At 34.5% G+C, this 25,786-nt stretch overlaps 1 protein-coding gene across 2 annotated transcripts in view; it reads left to right on the top strand.

Moving 5' to 3' along the window:
• Positions 1-25,786, top strand: part of LOC111062867 — a 371,950-nt gene that overhangs the window by 61,581 nt on the left and 284,583 nt on the right. For both annotated transcript variants that reach the window (XM_039420796.1, XM_039420797.1), the window contains exons 2-3: positions 10,047-11,921; positions 22,915-23,186. In XM_039420796.1, the coding sequence (XP_039276730.1) occupies positions 10,252-11,921; positions 22,915-23,186 (1,942 nt within the window). In that variant the 5' untranslated portion in view covers positions 10,047-10,251. The remainder of the gene's footprint in view (positions 1-10,046; positions 11,922-22,914; positions 23,187-25,786) is intronic.

Raw genomic sequence — 25,786 nt, forward strand, 5'->3', positions numbered from 1 at the left:
GTTACGATGGATTGTGTAACGATTGTTTGACGATGCTTAATACTTTTTTGTAAAGTTTTTGTAGCAAATAAAATTCTTGATTCTTCTGATTCTTGGTGTCACTTCTACTGCTCTTGCTACCCGCTAGCCCCAACCGAATAATATTGTATTTTCAAAATATTTTGAAGCTTAGGGTACCCACAGATCGATCAGGTCGATATTCAGCTTTCATTATGAGTTGCGATTAACCTTCATCTAACACAAACACAATGGGTCGATTTAATAAAAACTAGAATCTAGTGACCAGCAGCTTGTCATTAGATCTAGCTATTCTGATAATATAACATTGCACAGTTGACTTGTATGATAGAATTTGTTTGAAAATGACTTATAAATAGTTGTTCTGTGAACAGTAGACCTCACGCAGTATTCTCATCCACAAGTACCTGATTGAAACTTAAAGGTGCGTACAGATTTTCGCGCCGCGAACATGAGCAATTCACTTTTAATCAGCTGATGCCAAGCTTTTTATATCTGTATCTGTAAAAATACAGATATAATCAGCTGATTAAAAGTGAATTGCTCATATTCGGGGTGCGTATATCTGTACGCACCTATAGACCTTATGGAAATACAGCTATAGACTGGCTTCTCCACACATCTGTGTAATCACTTGTCAGCTGATTTATGATGAACAATTCTATAGTCTGATTTTTACTTCAATATTGGCGTATGAAGGAGGCTCCTTTTTCCTTTTATATTATCCTTGAAATACAAAATTTCCAAAAACCTTGTATATACGTCGACGCGCAATTAAAAAAGGAACATAGCCTACCTATCAAATTTCATGAAAATCTATTACCGCGTTTCGCCGTAAATGCGCAACATATAAACATTTAAACATTTAAACATTTAAACATTTAACATTTAAACATTTAAACATTTAAACATTTAAACATTTAAACATTTAAACATTTAAACATTTAAACATTTAACATTTAAACATTTAAACATTTAAACATTTAAACATTTAAACATTTAAACATTTAAACATTTAAACATTTAAACATTTAACATTTAAACATTTAACATTTAAACATTTAAACATTTAAACATTAAACATTTAAACATTTAAACATTTAAACATTTAACATTTAAACATTTAAACATTAAACATTTAAACATTTAAACATTTAAAATTTAAACATTTAAACAATGAAACATTTACACATTTAAACATTTAAACATTTAAACATTTAAACATTTACACATTTAAACATTTAAACATTTAAACATTTAAACGTTTAAACGTTTAAACATTTAAACATTTAAACATTTAAACATTTAAACATTTACACATTTAACATTTAAACATTTAAACATTTAAACATTTAAACATTTGAACATTTAAACATTAAGAGAAATGCCAAACCGTCGACTTGAATCTTAGACCTCACTTCGCTCGGTCAATTAGCACTTAATTCGACCTATTGTAAAGCATGGGTATGAACAGTAGGCCTATGGAATCGTTTTGATTCCCGTTCACCAGGATGACATTCAAATATTTTCATTATTACAGCTGATTGGTGGTATCGATCGAAACCGAAATCCACACCGCCACTTACTCGTTCTGTTCGCACCTTTAGTCGGATCTAATAATATTTCATGAGAATGAATCAGTAATGTTAAATCATCTCAGCATTTTGCTCGAGAGGAACTTGAGTGGTGTCTTAATTGCAGTTTTATTTGAATCGCTGATATCTAAAATACAATAATATTCTACGATAAGGCAATCTAATCTACAATATTTATTACACGGTAAATTGTGTAACGATTTTACTGTTACGATGAATTGTGTAACAATTGTTTGACGATGCTTAATACTTTTTTGTGATGTTTTTGTAGCAAATAAAATTCTTGATTCTTCTGATTCTTGAATTTATGTCACTCCTACTGCTCATACTACCCGCTAGCCCCAACCGAATAGTGTATTTTCAAAATATATCAGAGCCTATATTTTGAATGATACTGTTTCAGGTTTATCTCCACTTATTGACTAGTGAGTGAAATCCTTGTGATACTTTCATAGGTGAATAGTCAAAGCTAGGATACACGACTCGTCAGTATCCATGTTTTATGACAGTTACTATTACACGTTTTGACCTTTCAAGAGTACTCGATAGTAATAATTGAGAAGAGAGTGGAATGGTGTAATTATTGACAGTGGATTGAAGATTGGAATGTCAATGACGACCTACTCGTGACAACAGTCTGCTTTGAGAAGACATCAGGCAGGGGAAGAAGGTAGAAGAAATTTAATATCGAAGGAGTAAAATATGAGTAAGGATGATGCAGGTGTCTTATACCGTCAATATTGAAAAATGGAAAATGTAATATTGATTGTGTGAAAAAATATTATAGGGAAGAAGAGAGGAAAGAAGAAAAATGAGATAGAGGATTGATTGATTGAGTACTTTATTCATGTAGATTACAATATATACTGGCTTATTCACTTATATACGATAGCTTACAATACAGAAAAATTATAGATGAATTTACATAATATTGACTAAGAAAATAATAATAATTATTGAACTGTATATGTAGGAAAAAAACAATTTGGAATAACTATAGATAATATTATTATGCATCTACATCTACATGAGGATGAGAGAAGGATTATAGGATGGAAGGCAGGCACGGATCTCGGACTCTGACCTCGGGGTGGTCGTCCAGGGACCTATCACCCGAAAATATTTTCAAGTTTTTGATCAAAAACAGCATTTGAGAGCTTTATTTTTCAATATTAATTTGATTTCTAGAACTTGCGCCCCTATATCTTGATCTGTAACTAACTCTCGACATTTTTTCAAACACCACTTGTAAGTGAAAGGGGGGTGCTTCGAGAGAAGCCCCCTGGATCTGCGCCTGAAAGGAGTAATAAAGATGAAATAATTTATTCAATATTAGGAAAAGGAGAAATTCAAGATAAGAATAAAGCAAACATGTAATGAAGAGAAGAACAAATGAAAAGAAAACATGAGAGATAATGATTGTGGAAGGAGTATAAGGTATAGTGACAGTGAGAGGAGACGAGGATAGGAAGAAGTGAGTGCAATAAGAAAGAGAAGGAGGGATGAATGGTGAAGAAGTTGGAGAAGGAGGAGCATAAACAAGAAGAGTGACAGTGACACAGGCCTAGTGACCTCTTTATTCGAGCGCTAGGCACCAGGCAGCCGGCTGTAATTAATATTTTTCTTGAATTAATTATTTAGCTGGTGCTCGCATATCCGCTTTTGCGGATTCAACGAAAATGGAAAACTCGGACTGGCCACCTTTCGATTTCAATTTGATGGTGGAAAAAGAGAAAATTTTCCACGAAATCACAATGATTGAAATAGAAATAATTATATATCAAAAAATAATAAGTCAGTGATAAATTGATTATACGATTCAGGGAGAAGCAGGTGAAAGTTTTTAGAAAAGAAACTGGGCTATACGCCATTAAAAATTTGCAAAGCGTTCTTCTATACGTTTATAGGGCTTACTGGAAAAATGAAAACAGATAGATTGTAGTACGCCTGATGAAGTTCGATAAATACGAGTACTATAAAGTTTGTTCAATTGGATCTCATTGTCCCAAAACTATAAAAATCAATCTTCGTTTTTTGCCTATAGTTGTGAAGGTTATAGAATTATTCATTCTGTTATTCATTCATACAATAAGTACATTATCAAAATGATAGGGAGATGAAAAATAAGGTAACCTTGTGCTATTCCTTCCTCTTCCAAATTTAGATAACACATAGTACGAAATAGGTTAAGTCTTGTAGTTCTTCAATTCACAAAATTTTTAGTTCTCAAGTATTTTCACAATGGAGCCTCAAAACTTCCATGAAGAGTGTCACTTCAGAAGATCAACAGTTTTCAGTAAAATAGTTACTAAAATCCCAAGTATCTTGGAAATTTTTGATACTGAAATCAGTTGATAGTTTTGTTTTATAGACCTTATAAAACAAGATCGAAACTTATAAAAAGAACTTGAAAAATAAAACTTATTGGTATACCCACCAATTTTTAAGAATAATTTGGATTGATTTACTTATACAGTACTTCAAATGATAACTCAATAAAATATCATAATAATTGGTAACTGGATGAAATTGGCGGTTTTCCCCAAGGACATTTTTGTTTATTTGTAGTAGGCTGCAGCTGTGCGCTTTTTCAAAACTATTTTCAAAATTTATTGGTATGAGTACAAAACAAAATGATTGGGAGAGAACATACTCAGCCCAAAACTGTACTTCTCCCGAATTTCGATGAACCAAATAGGCCTACTTGGGTGAAATTAATTTAATTCTGTAAACAGGATACATTATTTAAACATTCATAAATACAATATCATTCTCAACTCGTTATGAATGAAAGAAAAATTCGTTGATTTGTCGTTATGAATGGTTGGGAAAGGATCAACAGGCTCAATTCCCTAAATTTTTCCTTTCCCAAATTTTAATTAAAAATTAAATATGATGATGGCAGTTGTAAAGCATCATATCAGTGAATAGTTCTGATAGATGGTTCTATTTACTCCTGAATGATTATTCTCAGTATAATAAATCAAAGTATAATTGAATAATTGCTCCAGGCCCATATGCATATGCACCATCTCAGTTTAAACGGAGATTGATTAGATGTTCATTTAAACCCGCGAAGGGTTAGGCCTACATTATTATAAACATTATAATAAATGCGACCTTATCTCCCAGTAAGCGTAGATTAGCGTTGAATGGTGCTATATGGACTATTATCGATATCCTCAGCTAAGTTCTCAACAATATTCGTAATTCGTTACATTCACAAAAAAAACTTTGGCACAATATTTTGAAGTCTTAGTTATTTCTAGGCTGTCCTGTTCATTGAGACTCTCACTAAAAAATTCAGACTCGCTTGAAGATCTAGTAAAAACTTCCCGGATTGGAAAGTGAAATAACAACTCAGTGATAAGACAAGATCACTGCGTCACCGGTTATTATCAGAAGATGTGGAATGAGGCAGGAGGCAGCATCAGCAGCAGCATCAGAATCAGCTGGTTACATACTTGAGCTTGACCTCGTTCGCAGTCAAGTTCAGCGTTCACAACCCAACTTGTCCTACACTTTCTTGTTATTATCATTCTCCATCGCATTCTTATTTCCCTCTGTCTCCTTATCTGCACTATAATTTATTTAATCCTTATTCTCCTAATTCTATTTTTTCTCTCTCTCTTTTCCTCATTCTTACAGTTCCCTTCTCAGTTTGATATGAGTAGTAGGGCAGTCGAGTTGCAAGTATTGAAATGGTAAAACCCTCAGGGAAATAATTTTTTTTCTTTGGCATATATCTCATATCGTATTAAAACAAATACCCTTTTATTTTATTAGCTCTAAAAAGTAAGTGAGTATCTCATATCATCTCCTCCTGCTTCAATCGTCCGATTGGTTGGCAGCTTTCCATCTTTGTCTGTCCAGAGCCAGCTGTTTTAGTTGAGTATAGCTCTGGACCCCAAGATCCCGGGTTATCTGCTTCAAATATTGTAGCCGGGGTCTTCCACGAGCCCGTTGTTCACTGATTGCACCTTCCAGTATTGTTAGCGTGAATTCGCTGTGTCTTATAATGTCCTATCCACGAATCCCGTCTGTCCCTAAAATATTTCAATAGAGTTTTTTGTGTCTCTTCAGCCCTTCTTCATTTGTTATTCTATCGGTCCATTTTATTTTCAGCATTCGCCTCCAACACCATACTTCAAATGCATTAATTGCCTTTTCTTCCGCCTTACCGATAGTCCATGTCTCTGAGCCATATAGTGCAATACTCCAGATACAACTTTTTATAAGTCATATTTTGACTTATATCTAATATAATATAATATTATATTTTGCCCCAAATCAAAAGAAGATCAAAAATGGAAATTTCCATAGAAAGAGAAAAGTGTTCGTTTTTGCATTACATTCTTTTTATATTTAGTCAAAAATCAGAAGAATATTAACGTGAATTCAGATGGGTGGAGAGAAATATTTGCAAAAATCAGTGAAAAATGAAAGACCAAAGTTAATGCTGTTGAGCCTGGCAGAAATTTTTCATTTTTAGTGTGAACAATGCTATTAGCTGAAATATTCATAATTTCAATCATGGAGATTATTAATTATGTCATCACCTCCATTTTTATTCCTTCAACAATTTTGTTCAATCTCATCATCACCAAAATTATTCCAGTACTCTTCCTGTATTTATCAATAGTGTTTTTATTTCTTATCAGCCTTCCACCACCACAGCCACGATCTTTGTTGTCCTTTCTTATTCGTTTCAGCTGAGCCAATCAGCTGACAACCTCTTTAAAGATCACTTTTCCTGCACATGTAAAAACGTGCGTCCTCACATACACATATACGTGGGAAAATCTGCTATCTCACTTGCTCACCCACTTCACTCCTTCTTCTCTCTTCCTTCTTCCTTCTCCTTCTCTCTATTTCCGGCGTTCGCGCTCAGACTCACAGTAAATATCATTAACCTACAAATTGCTAAGTTATTCTCGATCAGGACAAGAAGAACTTGTCTTGTAAAATATTCGCTGCCTATAAATTCAGGTTGGGAACCTAAGTCCTTTTAGTTTTAAATATCTTGTTTTTTTAGTGGAACTTTCACACCAATAATGGAGCTGATTACACTTTCTATCAAGGACAGTGTGAGAACACAATTAACGACCCTAGGCTCTTTCACTTTTCGTTAATTCAATTCATATTGAAGTATTTATAGACACATCTAATGCATTGTCATTTTGTAGGATTAGGATGTCTTTGTATGAAAATGTTTGATATTTCCAAAAATAAGAAGAAGAATGATAGTTGAATCATATAAGTCAATGAAAAGGAAAATAAGAATGAGCTTATCGCATGTTCATGATCTATCAAAAGATAGTTTGATCATATCAATCAGTTTAAATGGATGCTGTCCATTTGAGTTTGAATGGTTGGATCATATCAATGAGTTTAAATGGATGCTATAATTTCCAATTAAAGATTTATTTCTTTTTTTTTGTAAAAGTTCGTGGTTAAGATTGACAGGTTTCATGCTAAAAATAACGAATAGTGTATTCCAATCTTTTTAGTACAAAAATATATGATATTCACATTCCTATTTTTCTTTGTATTCTGTGGTAAGATACAACTACAGTACTAGGTATAGACTGTAAATTAATATTGTCATACTCAGTTAATATAATCATTTATCTATAAAAATAGCCATCGTTTGGAATAGTAGACCATGATTAACAGAAGAATGACAGAATTCCTAGACGTCCTAGATTCAAATAGTTTCCAAAAACCTTGTATCAAATAGGTTTTATTTGAATCGATAATATTGAATATACTCCATTTGCATCATGAAAGGACTTTATTATGGATAGGTTAGTATCGTATTTATTATACGATAGTAGGCCATCATCAGCAGGGGAAAGTGAAAAGCAATTTTGAAATAGTAGGAGAGTTTGTCGGCTCTAATGAGTGTTGATTGCCGCTGTCAGACTAATTGAAATTTATTTGGAAGGCGAGGCGTTGGTGTGTGAAGTGTATGGAGTCAACCAGAAGCGCCCAACATCCAACATCTTCTAATTGTGAAAGTGGACTTTTGTGTCGAAGGTTAAAAATAGTGGAAACTCGAGATGTGTGCATTTACATCCATCTATCTCTTCTCTTATTATCATTCTTGTTTCATCTATCTTTCTCTCATTTCATATCATTTTTCCTCCTCTGTCATCTGTGCTTACTTTTGAAAGTAGTTCTGTTTCTTTTTCACCCTAGGACTTGGATACAATCTTCTCGTCTATTAAACTCTCCCTCATCCAATTCATATTTTCCCTATTCAATTAATATGCAATATCTTTTTTCTCTATCTGTGCTCTGTTAGTTGAGTTCCTAGCTTCTTTAGTTTATCTCTTTCCTCTCCTACTTTTCTCCCTTGTCCAATTGTTCTTTCTATTTCGTTCTAGTTCCAGTCCGTCTGCAGGCGCCTCCGGATCAAGGAAGCACTGATCGGTCAACATTTTGATTTGTCCCAAATTCCTTCTACTATTTCCTTTACCCTCTCTTTTTGTCATTCTTCTCTTCCTTCCTCTCCCTTTCCTTACCCAACTCCCAAGTTCTCCTCACTTACCATAGAAGATTATACCTTTCATTTCTTCTTTTTTGCTCTCATATTTTACTCATCGTCATATCCTTCTCCTCCTAGTCTTCCTCTCCAGCTACATGTCTCCCTAGTATTGGAGATGTATTTTTTCCAGTGTTTGTCTATATATATCTGTAGTTGTATATATACAACAGATGTGTGGTGACCTTCCGAGTGAAGAGGATGATTAGATCCTCCTCCTATTCTATTTTTCTATTTGTGTAGTCGAACTTTCACCTATCGAAATGAAAATGAAGCTGATCGTTGTCATTATGAAAACAAGAAGTTTGTTTTTTTTTCAAACCAGTATTATTTTGTATGCGGAACGTGTTTTGGAATAACTGATGTGCTTATGATTCATGTTTTCAAGCACTAAGGTGCATTGAATTTCTTAGGTGTATCACTTTCATTCTACCTGAACCTTCTACATAGATTTTTATAAAAATTATTTTTTTGAACTGTATATAATATGTACTGAACTGTATATGATTGAAAGTAGTGAATATTCACTTACTCCATTCAAAAATTCTAATTCTTTCTTCCTTCAAAAAAATAAACAATCTAATACATCCCAAAAAGCAAATACAATATTGTTTCCTAGTTTCTAATTTGTGTCCCCTATAGGCTACCCTGTGTGGGGATACTTACATTACTTAGTATTTACTACATATTACACAATTTTTTTAGTCAAGTTTTTTCAAGTATATGATTTCTGTATATGATGGGAAGTCGTGGATGTTTTGTTCACTTATTCCATTATTCTATTTGCTTACATTGTAATAAATTTTTTCCATTCTCATTCCATCAATACTTGTCATCTAAGCCGATCAGATCTACAAATCGCATTAAATATTTTAATACACTATTGTTCTGGTATATCTTTATTTAGCGATCCAGAGAATTAACTTTCCCAATCTACTATTCTAATATTTCGAGGATTTTGATCATCATAAGATAGACTAAATGGATAAATTAGTTTCATTAATAAGAATTGTTAAGTACAGTCAGGATAGAATTACTCTATCCTATTTGCAATTGTAATTATTAAGTTGGACATCAATTGACAATTAAAGATACAAGAATCGATACAATATTTTTCAATCGGAGCAAAACAGCCGTATTTCAATTTATTTATGTATTTATTTATTTATTCATATGAAAATACAATTCAGGTAAAAACAACAAGCATTTGCCCAAAACTGTTTCAAACCTTAATTTGGAATACACCGTCTAAAGGTTATGCTACTTACGAAACTTAAATGACAATTCTTACACAATTTTGAGTCCTAAAATGTATCTAATACAATTTTGAATTTATCAGATTGATCGATTTCCAAATACAAATCCAAACAAAACTCTTCCTTCACAATTGCAAAAAATATTGAAATTTTCACTCAAATCCACAAACTCATGATGAATCTGATGAATCCATCTTGGACAATTCAGTTCTTCCAGAATATTTATTACTATTTCAGAATGTTCTTGAACATTCTAAATTAACTTAGTCTTTTTTATATAATTGGTTGGATTAATGCATTTTATTTGCACAAGATAGATATTTACTCGACATTGTTCTTTGGTCTTCATAGCTTGAAAAACTATGTATTTTTGATTGTTCTGATTCCTAATCAAAAAGAAAAGATTCATAAATATATGAAGAATTATCTTCGAATGTAATGGTTGATCTTTCTTAAAAATCGTTGGCAATTCAGGACAAGAAAAATAGTCACATGTTACTCTGGTTACTCTAAATTATTACATGGCAACGTTCTAGAGTAACAAATATAATATGAGAACAAACATAATTATTGTACGATGAAGCTTCTTTAATTACTTTTCTAACAGTATTTCTTTTTTCTCTGTTACAGATACATCGGCCTCCTGACACTTCTTTGGTTATTCACAAACAGCCTAATCTCATGAATGTGTCGGCCCAGTTATGATGCTGTAGGGAGTGAATGTGAAGTTGGATACTAGAAGCATGTTCTTGTGACTGCTGCTCTCCATGTGTGATCGGTTCTCGACTGGCCAATCTTGAATGGGTTTCTCAAGTTAGCAGATCAGATCTGCACAATGGAGACAACAGTGGTCAGAACGAATGGACTGGAACCTGGGCACAAGCAGCAACACAGCTATGACTCGGGAGCATATATAGAGTGGCCTGGGGAAGAAGGTTTACGGGACGAGGTTGAACCGAAATTCGCCAGCAATGTAACTGGAGAGTTTGTGACTGTAGTTGCTGTAGAACCGGCCGACCCTCAGCCGTCGCCCTATGTCACAGTGCTAGCCATTGGAGACGAGCCAACCAATGCACCGCCTCTAGTTGAAGACGATGCAGAAGATGTACTTGTCTACAGACTGCCGGGAGAGAGGCTGGGCTTTGCATTAAAATTCGAAGGTGGTTTGAAAACTACTGAAAATGTTGGCAAACTGTACATCCAGTCGTGTGCTCCAGACAGCCCAGCATCCAGAACCAAAGCATCCTGGGGTCCTCTGGGTGCTGGTGATGAAGTATTGGAAATTGATGGTCAAAAGGTGTGTGAGATGACACGTATTGATTGTGTACGATTGCTGAAAGAATCCAATGTAGTGATCAAACTACGTATAAGACCACTCCATAAAGATGTGGTTGCTGTTGAGGGGCCTGCAACCGATTCATCACCCCCTCCACCACCCATTCCTCCCAGGAAGACTCCCCGCCGAAACTCAACAGCTAAAGAGAAACCCGCAATAGTGTGTCCACCGGATGGCTTTGCTGATTTGGATTCATCAAATGTAAAAATCAATGGTATCAAACCCGATGATAATTTGCCAGAAGCTGAAGTGTACATGGACCTTTTAGCGAAAGAAGCAGAGATCCCTGTGGGGGAATCAGAATCTGATGACACCGGGAGCAGTATATCAACAGTTGTGGATCGATTGTCATCTAATTCAAGTTTCTCAGATGTCAGATCAATCACGTCGCTGGATATAACTGCACCCCCAACTCCAACTGTAACAACTGCGACCACCTTCGATTTGGATCGTGTGTTGGAGCCTTTTCTACAGTTGGAAAGAGAGTTCTCATCCAGTGCTACATCTGTTGAGAATTCACTTTTCACCAAGCTGGTAGCACTGACTGAGTCGCAGTCTCATGCAACAGTTTCCAGGAAGTCGTCTGCCAGTGTGAATGATGACGAGGCATTGCAGCCACCTGAAAACTTCAAGGATTCACCAGAAAATGTGGCAGTTGATGAAAACAAGGAGGAAGAGGATTGTGGTATTGTGATGAAACCCAACCCCAGAACAGTGCATAATGTGAATGTGGATGTGGAAGCTCCCGAATTGCCACCAAAACCAACTCCCAGGAAAGATTTGAAATCAAAGTTTAAGAGTGGGAAGAAACGTCCTCCACCGCCCCCTCCGCCCCGTTCTGATCGGCCCCTGTGTCCTGACCCTGAGTCGCCTCCTGTCAACGACCAGGCATCCTATGATGGAGAGTGTGACTCTGATCACTTGCCACGTCTCATTGACTTTGTGCCCAAGGATCGCACCGATGTGGTCGTGCCCAATGCCATTCATCCCGATCCCAACCAATTGGACCTTCTCATCCAGCAGAGGCGCCTCCTGGATCTCATCAGTTCCAAGCCAGAGTCGGCGGATGTCCCCCACAGCGAGGCAGAGGCTGATTCCTCCTGGTATCCATGTGATGTGCTCGATACTATTGGTGAAATGGATGAGGAGCAGCAGCTACCTTCGTTTATGTAAGTTAAATATTATTTCATCAATTAATATTAATCATAATACATATGTTACTATCTTCTACTTTTACAACAGTACTCACGATTTTGTTCATTATCGGACGCGTTTTGTGGCACTGAGCCACATCTTCAGCGAACAAGAAATAGCTAGATAGTCCTACAAGTAGGATGAAGACAAAAGAATAAATTAATATTAATTATTAATCCAATATTAAGTTGCTAATTCACTATTATCTATTATAGAAAAGAGTTAATCTGTTTTCCGAGAAAGAATTGAGATTAGTTGAACACAAGAAAACCCAACTATCTTAATTTATATAGTGACTTTCTATAATTTATCACAGTGAATTAACTATTTGAATGAAAAAGACTAAGAAATTGTCAAAAAACCACTTATTCATTGATAATTAGAAAAAAGAGAATTAATTATTTGTATAATATATATTTCACCATAATGCAGTAGCATTCACTAGCTCTTACAGTAAAATATACACTGTATTCATTTTTTATAGTGTTATAGTTACCATTAACTGATGAACAACTTTCATACTTGATAGAGTCTTCAAATAATTAGGTATAAAGGAACATATAAATCTGCTCATGGATATTCTATCAGATTATTAATCAATTGATGAATTATTTTTTTATCAAAGTAGATTGTTTCAACTAGATATTCGGCTGGAAATTGTCCCTCTGAAAGCAGAGTGTATATTAATAAATGCTGAAAATCTTCCCTCTGCATGCAGAATGTATGAATATATTAGTAGCAGCATGTGAAAACACTGTTATCCGCCTAGTCCCTCTTTCACAGTATTATTTTTGAACGTCAGTAGACTGTGCAAATTTTTATTCATTATTTAATAAAATATAAAATAGCTATAATTCTTATCAAAGGGGTTTCTTGATGAAATGGAGTAGGAAAAATTAAACGTAGAACTGGTGAAAAAAATTGAATTCAGGTTCAGAACAATAAAATTTTTTGCAAGCTTTTATTATCAGAATAACTGGTTATTGTACGAATTACTATGATCACCCTTCTTGGCAATATATGGTTCACATTGTATTCTATTGTAAAATCACGTTGTCAATTGTCAGTTGATATTTATCCAATTTTCAAATTTACAAACAAATAAAAATTCATTTTTCCCAGAGAAATGTGTTAAGATAGAAGACGATTGATATTTAAACTTTTTGAGTAATCTAGGAACCAATTTTTTGGATGGATGGACATCTCACGTTTACCATGATGCTGAATACAAATAGTTCAATAGTGCTTAAGTGATAAAACTGACAGTTTGCAACCCTGGTTTTACACTGATAAATTCAGGTCCGTAATTAAGTAGCTTCCTTGCTTCTACTCGAAATTTTCAACCATGAGTAATCTCTTGGTGCGCTTTCTATAGTGTACTGCTTTTAGCCAGCTCAGTTGTCTCGCGAGGTTCTCCTTTTCGCTACTAGATGGCGCGCAGCGCTCCAACTTCATACAGCGACTAGTCACAGAAGAAACACTTTCTTCATGTTCTTTACTCCATGCTAGAGCATTAAAGAGAGGACAACTAGTCGTCCACCACGATAAAGCTGGATCTGGATACCCACACAGACAGCAGTAACAGTAAATAGATGAAATGTAATTCCCATAATTTTAATGGAATACTCATTTGGCCGGAATGGATGGGAATAGTCCAATTAGAACTTATGGGAATGATATTTTCACTATTTCACTGTCACTGTTGTGTGGAAATCCAGCTGTGGTTCCTTTCTCGGCATTGCTAGTACATGGGTTTTTGTGAGAGATTTTTCTAATTTCAAGATATTTATTGACATTTCCACTCCAAAATGGTATTAGGCTCCAAACTAATAGCACAGAATACAGTATAGAAGTTTTCTCTGCTAATAGATGAACATTTTTCTAATTGTTTGCAGTACTTTCACACTAAAATGTTGACAAATAAGTACTCACACTAATTAATTGTCCGCTCCAATTGTGAGTGCCTCCAACACTTCATGTTTGGTGACCCACTTTAAAATGTTCAAATTTTTTGCGACCTATCAGTCACAGGTACAGGTTATACAATTATACTGTACTAGCCGTCAGGCTCGCTTCGCTCGCCATATCCGTCTAGCAAGGGGGCTCCGCCCCCTGGACCCCCGACTGGATCGTCCAAGAATGAGATCAGTATTTTTCGTTTGAACATTTTTATCATATGTTAGGATAATCCAGTCGGGGGTCCAGACTAAACGGATATGGCGAAGGAAGCGAGCCTGACGGCTAGTAGTATAATATTCCCAGGTTTGAAGTAGCATTACCCAATCAATTTTTCCGCAATAAATGCATTTAAATCTTCAACTTGGTGCCAACCTAACAAAGTCAACTCAACTTAATGCCAACCTGACAAAATTATTAATTTAGTTTCCAGTTAACAACTGTTTCGAAGAGGTACTCTATCTAGATTATAGTACATATTATATGATATGGAAATTTCAATTATAATTAAGAGATTGGGAGGAGAAGAAGAATATACATGCTAAAAGACGAACTTTAAACCCTTAAAAAACAACCCTTAGAGTTAAAATATTGCCAAAAGATTTCTTAGTGCGCCTCTAAAGGGCCAACTGAACATACCTACCAAATTTGAACGTTTTTGGTCCGGTAGATTTTTAGTTCTGCGAGTGAGTGAGTGAGTCAGTGAGTGAGTGAGTGAGTGAGTGCCATTTCGCTTTTATATATATAGATAGATAGAAGATAATGCATACACCACCAGGGAACTTAATTTAATCACCTGTGTACCTTATTTGATGTCATGTATTCAAGAAACAGTAATTATCAGTTCTAGAGAGTTCGAAATATTTCGTCCGTTTGAGGAAACTTATATTTTAAACCCTTTATTTTCATTTTCTAGACCCTTTTAAAACTCAGGTAAGTTTGAACAAAAGCATCTTGAATTTCAAATAAATGCCACGGAAACCAATCTGAGGGTTTTTTTAAAGAAAGCTTCTCTGATTGGTTTTGGTGGAATTTTTTAACGGTTAAAATTTAACAGGCTTTTGAGCAACTGGGCCTCATTTTCTCAGTCGTGATTGCTTAAAAAGTCTTTTTACTTTCCTTGCCCTATAAAATAGGTAAGGAAAGTATTTGTTTCCGAAAAAATTAAGGTACCCCAATTTCTAAATTTCTATACGTTTCAAGGTCCCCTGAGTCCAAAAAAGTGGTTTTTGGGTATTGGTCTGTATGTGTGTGTGTGTGTGTGTATGAGTGCATGTGTGTCTGTGTACACGATATCTCATCTCCCAATTAAAGAAATGACTTGAAATTTGTAACTTAAGGTATCATCAAATTCATACCTAGAAAATTCATTGATATGCTTTATCAACTGCCACAAGTCCCATATCTGTAAAAATTTCAGGAGCACTGCACCATCTATGCAAAGTTTGATTTTAGATTCCCAATTATCAGGCTTCAGATACAAATTAAACAAAAAAATTCAAGTGGAAAAGATTGAGCATAAAAATCTCTACAATTAATGTTCAGTAATATTTTCATCTAAATTTGAAAATAAGCTCGAAATTCGAGAAAATAAGATTATTCAATTGCAAACTGTTGGCAACTATTGATTCTATTAAATCATTCACTATGAAGAGATAGCAGACTTTGTGTGTCTGCAGCGTTATTGTCCTGTCACCAGCTGGCTCAGATCTTAGAAAAGTAGACTTGAGATGCGCGGGAACACTATCGTCAGTTGATCAATTTTCATAACGGAAAGGAAAGTTGTGTGAGTGCACCACACCAGATTTTTGGTATCATATAGCCCAGATTCACAAATAAAGAAAGTTTAGGTTTTTGTTTTTTAATGTCAATGTTGGTATCATTCAGAATTTTTTGATAATTCTAGAATTATATACTGTATCCTCTGGATTTCCTGGAAGTAATAGAAAGAAACTTGACGAAACGAAACTCGACGCCTTGAAGTTGCCTACCCGGGCTGATTCTTGATTAAATGAGATGTTGATGAAGTGAATATCACCTCTCCATGACGACAGCCAGATAGTAGACGAGTTTAAATGTTTTATTTTTTTGCTATAGGTTAGTGCTCGATTAGAACTCACACAACGACTCATAAATAATGTGGAAGATTAATAACTGGCTATGATCGTGATCACTTGCCAATTATAATTAAGATCTCATACCGATCGAATAATGCTGCTTCCACACTGCTCTTTATATCTCTCACAAACGTCTAATTTATATGTTTCAACATGAATAGCTGGAAGTTGAAATCAAATCAATTTATTCTCACAATTTACAAATAATACAGTACAGTCACAGTACATTTATATATACCCTTATGTTATGAGAGACTCACATGTAGGCTTAAGCCTGTGTTTGTGAGGGCCTGGCGTAATTCGCTGAATTTGAAATCGATAAACTAAATTATGAAAATTGATAATATATTAAACTAAATTGAGAAAAATACAGATTAAAAAAATGATATGAGTAAATGTTGATATTATAGAAAGAAATGTAATCCCATTGGTAAGGTAACTTCAGAAAGTTAAGAAACTCGCAAATCTGTAACTTGTAAATAAATTGAAGGGAAATTTAAGGTGTCTAACACCTAGGTATATTTCGTACTTCCAATATTAATTTTCAGCTATAGTTGTGTGTAGAGTGTAGACTTATGGACTATGTGCCACTTATAAATACTTGCTTTTTGTTCTAACGGCCGACATTTCAAAGATGTGACCGAGTCTCGTTTTGGCTTGAAGCGTTACCGTAATAGTAATGTAGAGACCCGTATCCAATGCTGCTTCACCCTAATGAAGATTATAGTTTGTGTGTGGCCTCTTCTTACTATATGCCATTGTAAAGTCTAAAGTCACTTCCGTAATATAATACACCAGCCGGCTTTTTATTGCAGCGTTGGGCTGCGTCTTCAATCATCGTAAATCTTGTAAACAACAAACGGAATAAAGTGGACAATCTTGTGTTGAAGAATCTCGGATATCTTCATTGCCAGTGTTATTCATCTCTATGCTGTCTCTGGTAGTTTTATTTATCGATCTCTAGTTCACTCCAGATAGCGCTGGCAATGAAATCTTTGAGGGTTGAATTTATTGAAGAATCTAGGAGTTGTTGGGATTGGTTCATGTTATTTGTTGATAGTTAAAAAAACACTGGATAGTAGGCTAGTTTGGCTCAAGGATGGTACTGTATATAGCTAGCTAGCTCAAGATGGTCTATACACTATTCTTGAGTTAGGCTAGCTTCACACACACCGATTTTTGGACGTACGATTTTTTGCGGTCCTTAAAAATTCTATCAGTTTAAACAGATGATGTTTGTCAAGTTCCGTTTATTCTGATAGAATTCATAAGCACGGCGAAATATCATATGAACAAAAAACAATGTGTGTTTAAGTCTAGCTACACCCATCGATTTTTGGACGTACGATTTTTTGCGGTCCTTAAAAATGTTATCAGTTTAAACAGATGATGTTTGTCAAGTTCCGTTTAATGTGATAGAATTCATAACGCCAAAAAAATCGAACGTCCAAAAATCGATATGTGTCTAACTGGATTAAGTGTATTAGAACATAATACAAGCCATGATAATAAAATAATCCTAATAATTCAGGATTATCAATTTATCAATTGATTAGCTTCAAAATTTCTTGCCTCTCTTGAACTCACTTCCCGCCCACCCAACCAAGGAAAAAATAATTAAACATGGGAGAGTTTGGAAAATCGTATCAATGGAAGTAATCTGGAATTATTCACCTTCTCACGCCGCAAGCGATTTCTCAAATAAACTACGAATGGAAGGCAAATTTCAATAAAAATGCTTGTAAAATATACTGTAAAATTGTCCACATCTTGAGTGCAATTACAAGATTCTATTTTGAATCGAAATTGAAATCAATAATTGAAATCTTTCAAAGATTGTTGCTTATGGTAGATTTGCGAAGAATGCAAAAATTAAAATTTTATTTTTGCAATATTTTCCTGTGTTTCCAATAGAGAACTACACATTTCTCTATAATGAGTCAATTTCTTCTGAAGAGAAAACATTTCTCCACATCCTGACTATTTTGAAAGATTTGTCCCACATTGATTGTCTTTAACCACTTAGTTCATGACGCATAAATGAATGTTAATTTGCTATGAATATATTTGAAATCCAAATATTACGAACTACTAAGTTCATAACGCATAAATTAATGTTAATTCGCTATGAATCTGGATTTAAAATCCTAAGATGACGAATAAAAATAAATAATTAGGATGAACGCGGAAGTGATGTGGAGAGGTCTCTCTAGATTAGGGTGGAAGGGTATTATTAAGTGAAAGAGGCATTAGCAAGAGCTAAGATGTAAGATAGGAAAAGTGAATGTAATAATAATAATAATGCAGGTAATGTGGTGGTAGTTGCTTAAAGCTATGCCATCTGCTACGATCCTGTGCTTACATTATTTATTATACAGTAATACTTTCCTTGGTTAGGTCTGGCGCTTTATTACAGGTACTGTAGTCCTAATACCATAACGTTCGTAACAAAAGTATTGCACTATTTCGTAGAATGTTTACTAGCTATACATACCGTGTAGTAGGAGTACTTTATTAAGTATTACGTTAAATATACTGCTGGTAATACATAGAGTACTGCATATAATAAATTGCGCCAATTTATTCTGGTCCAGTAGATTCACTGTTGTGCAATACAGTATCAGTGCTAAATCTTGATTGAGCCTACTTAGAAGCTCATGATATTCCAGCTGGTAATGATAAGCTGGGAATTTGTTGCGTTCCTTCAAAGGTCAGATTAGAGGGTTAAATGGGTTGTTGTAAATGGTTTCTCCAATTATGAGCGAAATGTTTTCATTGCAAGATTCGCAATCATTTTGTCCTGTTAGCTGCAAACATAGTTTGTTATACACTCTGTTAATGGTATCTTGCTGTTTTATTATGTGTTTCAATGAGTATGAATATGAATTACTCTGGGGTAAAGGAACTTGAACATAATTTGTGAAATTTTTTTATCTATTTGTTAACAATGTCGTCTTTCAGCTGTAAACAAAATTTACTATGAAGTTCATCATAAAAATTTCATTTGACAATTTAATACATGTGCAAAGTAACTTCCATTGTGAAAAGTAACTCCAAAATAATTTTATCAGGGGAATCACTGACAGTTGCTAAGTAGACTAAGCCGCTCTAGACTTCCGAAAAAGGCTAGGAAGAAGTAGAAGTATAAAAATACCAAAAAAGTGAATACAGGGGAGAAGGGGAAAAGCGAAAAGAATTATAAGAAAATATAAGTATAGTAGTAGTAGAAATAGTAGAAGTATATGGTGGAGGAGAAAGAGAGAAAGGAGGAATAGTAGGAGAAGTAGTATAAGAAGATGAAGAGGAAGAGTAGTAGAGCAGAAAAGAAGCGGAGAAGAATAATAAGTAATAGAAGTTGAAAACGATGATAAAAGAAGTAGTGGTAGTAGTAATTAATAGCCTAGTAGTAGTAACCACTATAACGAAATTTAAAAGAATGGAAAAAAGAAAGATAAATTTCATTACAATAGCATTAGGAAGGGAGGAAATAAAAAAGATGGAGAAAAAACATTTTAAGAGAAAAGAGAAAAAATTTTGGAAGAAGAATAATTGAGAGGGATGATGGCTTGTCATGAGGCGCCAGGGAACCCAATGAAAAGGGAAAAGATAGAGTATGAGTTGAAGGAGAAAACGAGCCCAAGGAAAATGAAGAAGGAAATAGAGAGAAAAGAAAGAATTAGAAATCGATGATGAAGTGGAGGTGGAGGGAAACTTATAACATTTAGAAGAAGAGGAAAAGGAAAAGAAGAGAAAGAAGGAGAAAATAGAGGGAATAAATGTGGAAGAAAGTGAAGGAACTTCTACCATTTCTTCTAATGAAACAGGTTGTTTTGATTAAGCTTCAGCTTGGACTTCACAATCCTCACCTATCTTCTCCAACAACTCTCCAAGTTCATTGAATTTACCATTTACCGAATTATCTTTCTCCTCTCCCATCTTTTCAATTCAATCGCTGAGCCCCTTTCCATTTCTCATTCTAGTCTTCCTTCTCTCCTTATATAATTCATTCCTTTTTCTCACTCCTCATAAAATTCATTCCTTTTTCTCTCTCTCCATTCCCCATTCATGTATTCCATTTTCCTTGGAGAACTGAAACAACAAATTATATGAACAGAACGAAGGGTGGTCGCCTCTCAACTGAATAGAAGCGGTTACTTCATCAAAAGCGGGCAGCCGCCACTGTTCACTTTCTTGTCGTCGTCATTTTGTACATGCAATTCATGCTACTCGCTGCTTCTGCTTGTTTTCAACTGGCCGCTTCAAGTTGGAAGTATGCTTATAAGTTTAACCTCAACTTGTCCCTTCATCTGGCTATCCGTTGGTTAGTTTGTTTGTTCTTTCAATAGTAAACAAGTTGAGCTAACTTTATTCATAAAATTGAATGACCTATTGCATTATTCATCTATCAACTCATGTAAAATCAATCTTGATGAAATAACAATTTTAAGAGTGAAGTTGGAGGATTATATGGTAACTTTGACATTGTACTCTTTTTAGAACGTTATGCAGGAATATTGTGTATTTCACTTGCTAAAGTTTTTTTAGAAAGCACAAGAGGATGGAAAAACCTTCAGGAATTGATTTTATTCTATTAATATCCTGTTATTTGAATAAAAAAATGTTTATTTCACCAAGTTCCGAATCTGAGTGTTTCATGGTTTTTTTTGCACAACATGATGATTATGATAATGGTGTTTATGATGATATTGATGGTGATGATGACGATGATAATGATGATCATCAACTCATGACGATGATGAGCATGATGATGAATGATGATTGAAACGAGAACTCTCAGGGTGATAAATTGGGTCTAAATTTAGGTATGAGATAATATGTATAAATTTGCAATCCAGAACATTTATTAAATGTGAGATGCTAATTCATGAGTAGGAAGTTTTATGTACTTGCAAGATGAATTAAAGTTCATGTAATACAGGCTACCGTAACTAACACGGTAATAACGGGGAGAATTTGATGCGAATAATGTATTGTTACCACTCACTCAATCTCGTTGGTATTTTATTGATCAACCTAAGAACCAATAGGAAATATTGACGGGAATTGCACTCTTGAGAGGGTGTGGTTGAACTCTGTTGCAGTTCAAGGCCTTTGTCTCTTGATTATTCTCTTTCTAAATGAAATTCCATCAAAATCAGATTGCAATGTTTTGAATGTAACCGGTAATAAACATTTGCAAGTATTTTATGGTTTTAGATAGCCTTTGTCCACGTATTTGTTCGTAAACTCTGGTGTGTCTTTATAGTATATGTTCCAGAAGTATGCTTGAGCTAGTTTATTATTTCCACTCAATGTTACTTGATAAGTTATCTTTTAATTTTTCTGCTCTCAGGGCACCTTCATTTTATCTGAAATGGATCATTCACTAATAAGCAATGGATATAGCAATATCAAGTGATGGAATAATCAAAATGAGCAGGAGTAGTTTTCCAATAATTACTAAAAACGGCTTCTACTCCAAGTATAATAACACCAAATCTCTCATTATCATCTCTTCCTTATGTTCTAACCTTCAGTATTAAATCTACACAATAAGAAATGTTTTACTCATGTACTTTATTTCTTTATCCTAGGTCTGTCGCATGTGAGTAATATTTGCAGATTTTTCTAATCAGCTATTACTTGATTACTGGTATTTCTATAAGGAATTTCCATAATTTTTGGATAGTAGTTCTCATCGAATTTCCATCTAGCTGTTAACCCTGTTGTCAATGTCTGCAGTAGCAGAAGTCTTCGGGGTGATTTGCAGCATTTATTTAGGATTTTCGTTAAATAATAGTTATATATTAATTAGCATTTGAATAAATGCATTCTCTATTATTCCATCTATAACTGGTTGGCCGCTATGGCTTCGTATAAAATGAGCGCTGCTATCCAGATATTGTCAGTTTGGTGTAAGGGTAAGCATTCCTGACTAGCAATTGGGAGGTACCGGGTTCGATTCCCGGGCTGGCAACTAATTTTTGGATAGTAGTTCTCATCGAATTTCCATCTAGCTGTTAACCCTGTTGTCAATGTCTGCAGTAGCAGAAGTCTTCGGGATGATTTGCAACATTTATTTAGGATTTTCGTTAAATAATAGTTATATATTAATTAGCATTTGAATAAATGCATTCTCTATTTAATTCCATCTATAATTTCGATAACATAAAAATCACTTCGAAAACTTTTATAACGATCATTTTCTGTAGAAGATCAATGACGATATATGATCAATATAACGATCATACGAGTGAGAGTGATGAGTTATAGTTTCTACTATCGTACTGCAATATTGCTTTAACAGTGCTCAATGTGATTCATAAATTAAGTAGCAGCTCCTAATAGAAAGTTAAATTTAAGAAAATGTAAGTGATGCAAAAATTATTCGTTCTAAGGTTGAACTAAGGGTTTCGAAATTGCCACGGAGGGTTCCATCTCTGAGGAGTTTTCCATTCCTATAATGAATCTTTAATTGTTATAGCGTCATAGTTTTTAGAAGATTTTACCACCCCAGGTCTTGTCTCTATACCTTGATTTAAAGTAACCCTATAACATTATGGGTTTCTTTTATCAAGTACTGCATTGGCCGTTTTCAAACTTAACGATTTCCGGTTGACATTTATTGCTAGGACACGCAGCATAAATGTCCTCCGATTGGTTAAGTCTTACCATAGACCAACAGTTAGATCTGTACTCATACCAACACTTGAATCTTGGCCAATCGGAGGACATTTTGTGTGTCGTGAGGATAATGTCGTTCGACAATCGGTTAGTGTGAAAACGGCCATTGGATAATTGGTTAATTAATTATCATATTTGCTTGTTGCTCTTTGGTCTATCAGCTGTATGTTTCATAAAATTTGTATCAATCTTTTTTCCTGTTTATTTACAGAACGGAGACGGTAGCTGATGATGTGGAGGAAGATGTGACAGCAGGACAAGAAAATGTTCGCTCAGAAGTCTCTATAATTGGAGAAAAAGAAGAAGAAGAGCGAAAAGAAGAGGAAGTGAATTATAGAAATGGTGCAGATGAGAAGGAGGATGGTGAACTCATCGTTGAAGGAGATGACTGCTCGGAAACTCCTGAAATCATTGAGAAAGATCAAACACACGTAGCTTGTGTTGACGAACCAGAACTCAAAACAGAGGACGCTTCAGTTGAAGGTAAGTCGAATATTCAAAAATATTATAAATTATATCATACAGTATTGTAATTGATGTATTGTATTATTTCAATATTCTGTATTAGGAATGTATAGATTTTATAGTATGTATCTGGTCTTCATAAATGCTATTGAAGTTGTAATTATTGTCCCTGATTCACCAGGATTACGATTTATAGGAATAGCATACCGTACAGTTGGATAACAAATTTTAAACAAAAATTGAAACCCTACAGGAACTAAATTTCTGTTTGTGACATCTAGGATCTTCGCCTTACTTCATGTAATAATCTCTATCTGCTTTCAAGTGTTTGATTAGTCTATTTGGTTTTCCTCCAACTTGTTAATTGAATATCTTATATAAAGAAATTTAATATTATTCGATGAATCAGAAAATTTTTAACTCTCATGCTTTCTCAGATACTGAAAATCCTCGATTTTTCTTAAGAGGAAAATTACTTCTTCTGTGTATAATGGATTATTTTGTCTTTTATTACCAGTGATCTGATAGCGGGATTATAATGTTAACAATAATCTGCTAAGAATCCTATTCTGCATTTTCTCCTAGAATCCAGTCTGATATCAAATTTTTCAGCCATTTCATTTCCTTGTTCCTTTTAGCCCGTTAAATTCATTTTAGGCTTGAATACTCAATATACTTCAAGAAAACTTTACTCTATACTAGTAGCTCTGTGAACAGTAGACCTCACGCAGAATTCTCATCCACAAGTACCTGATTGGAACTATGGACCTTATGGAAATACAGCAATAGACTAGCTTCTCCACACATCTTTGTAATCACTTGTCAGCTGATTTATGATGAATAATTCTATAGTCTGATTTTCACTCTAATATTGGCGTATGAAGGAGGCTCCTTTTTCCTTTTATATTATCCTTGAAATGCAAAATTTCCAAAAAACCTTGTATATACGTCGACGCGCAATTAAAAAAGGAACATACCTGTCAAATTTCATGAAAATCTATTACCGTAAATGCGCAAATTATAAACATTTAAACATTCAAACATTTACAGAAATTCCAAACCGTCAACTTGAATCTTAGACCTCACTTCGCTCGGTCAACAATATTTGTACCTCCTACAGTATATTACTCCTGATAACAATTGTGTCATCATGTTCCAAGATACTTGTTACTACCAATTAATGTTATGCATATGTATGTTTTGAGTAAATGTACAGTTATACAACACGTGTATAGTACATTGTGTTGTGGAAGGATACATGTACTGATGTATCACTCACGACTCAGTCCACCAGGAACGGAATGGTGATGGTGCTTCTACAAGCACACTCCAAGTGTACCCAAAAACAAAGTTGAACTGGCGTCGTGAAGAGCTCGCAACCTGGAATGAACTTCACATTCGTGAACTTAACATTTGCAAGTTAGTGACAACTTCTTTTGTCACGGTCTCACATTTACATTCGTTACATTTGTAGATTTACATTTGTTACACTACATTGAAATCGTTGCTTTGTGTTCCTCTCGGAACTGAACTCCTCTCCAATCGCGGAATGTTTGGTCCAGTTCCAAGGCAGTGAACTATCCTTGAAACGGAATTACTCTTGTTGTTTGGGTATTCTATCTGAGTTTGTTTTTAGGATTGTACTTGAGAAGTTGGGGGAAATGCAATGGATCAGTTCAGCGTATATACTTGAAAAGTGTATCTTCAACTATAGTTCAGTTTCAAAAATATATATTTTAGAATAAAACTGTGGGAGATGATTTCATCAACCCTCAGTGAAATGTTTAATTATAGCTAAGTCAAGAATTTTCAATTAATTTCTTTCTCTGGTATTATGAAGAAGACAATTGCCCTTATGTAATAATCATTAACTTTTTCAATTTTACTCTTTTAATCCTTGGATTCCTCTATTTCTTAAGAAGGTAGCTTATTTTCTTTCAATCAGTTTTTAACAATCAATTCATCTCACTTGAGTCTTTTCATCAGCGAATTATTCCTAGCACTACCCATTTTTATAACTCAAAAAGTTCTACCTTTATAAAATAATTAAAAAGTCTACCATATTGAGAATTTGTTATTCAATCGTTTTTTCCTTTCCAAAAGAGTTATTGTAACCAATTGCGAAGCAAGTTTAACGTGTACTTGTTCAACTGAACTGTGTAGTTAGTCAGTTTCAGTGCTACGTCGGTAACTAATTGAATTAATTGCAGCAAACACATAACAGAGATAGTATCTGATTAAAATACGGTCACATCTTCCAGCCGATACAAAATTAACAAGAAATGTTGTCGAACATTTTGATCGACTGAAGATGGACATTGATTTATTAAAACAAGTTTTTATTGTTGTCACTTTGACTTGTGACGGCACATGAATTGACAGCACTTGGAACGTTTAAAAGCTGTTGAAAGTCTGCTGGAAATGAGAGAATTTGAAACATTTAAGTTCGAAGGTTGTATGTTTTACATGTTTCACACGTCCTTCTTATCTTCGATTATTATGGAATGTATTGGTTTTTGCCGTGGTCTTCACACTGGAATAAATTGCATAAATTATTCATTAACTAGTGGAGAATAAATAACCGAAGAAATTACTGTAACCTTTCATGCCATCTTCAT

Source organism: Nilaparvata lugens, chromosome 2, assembly GCF_014356525.2.
Source record: "Nilaparvata lugens isolate BPH chromosome 2, ASM1435652v1, whole genome shotgun sequence".
Classification (NCBI taxonomy): domain Eukaryota; kingdom Metazoa; phylum Arthropoda; class Insecta; order Hemiptera; family Delphacidae; genus Nilaparvata; species Nilaparvata lugens.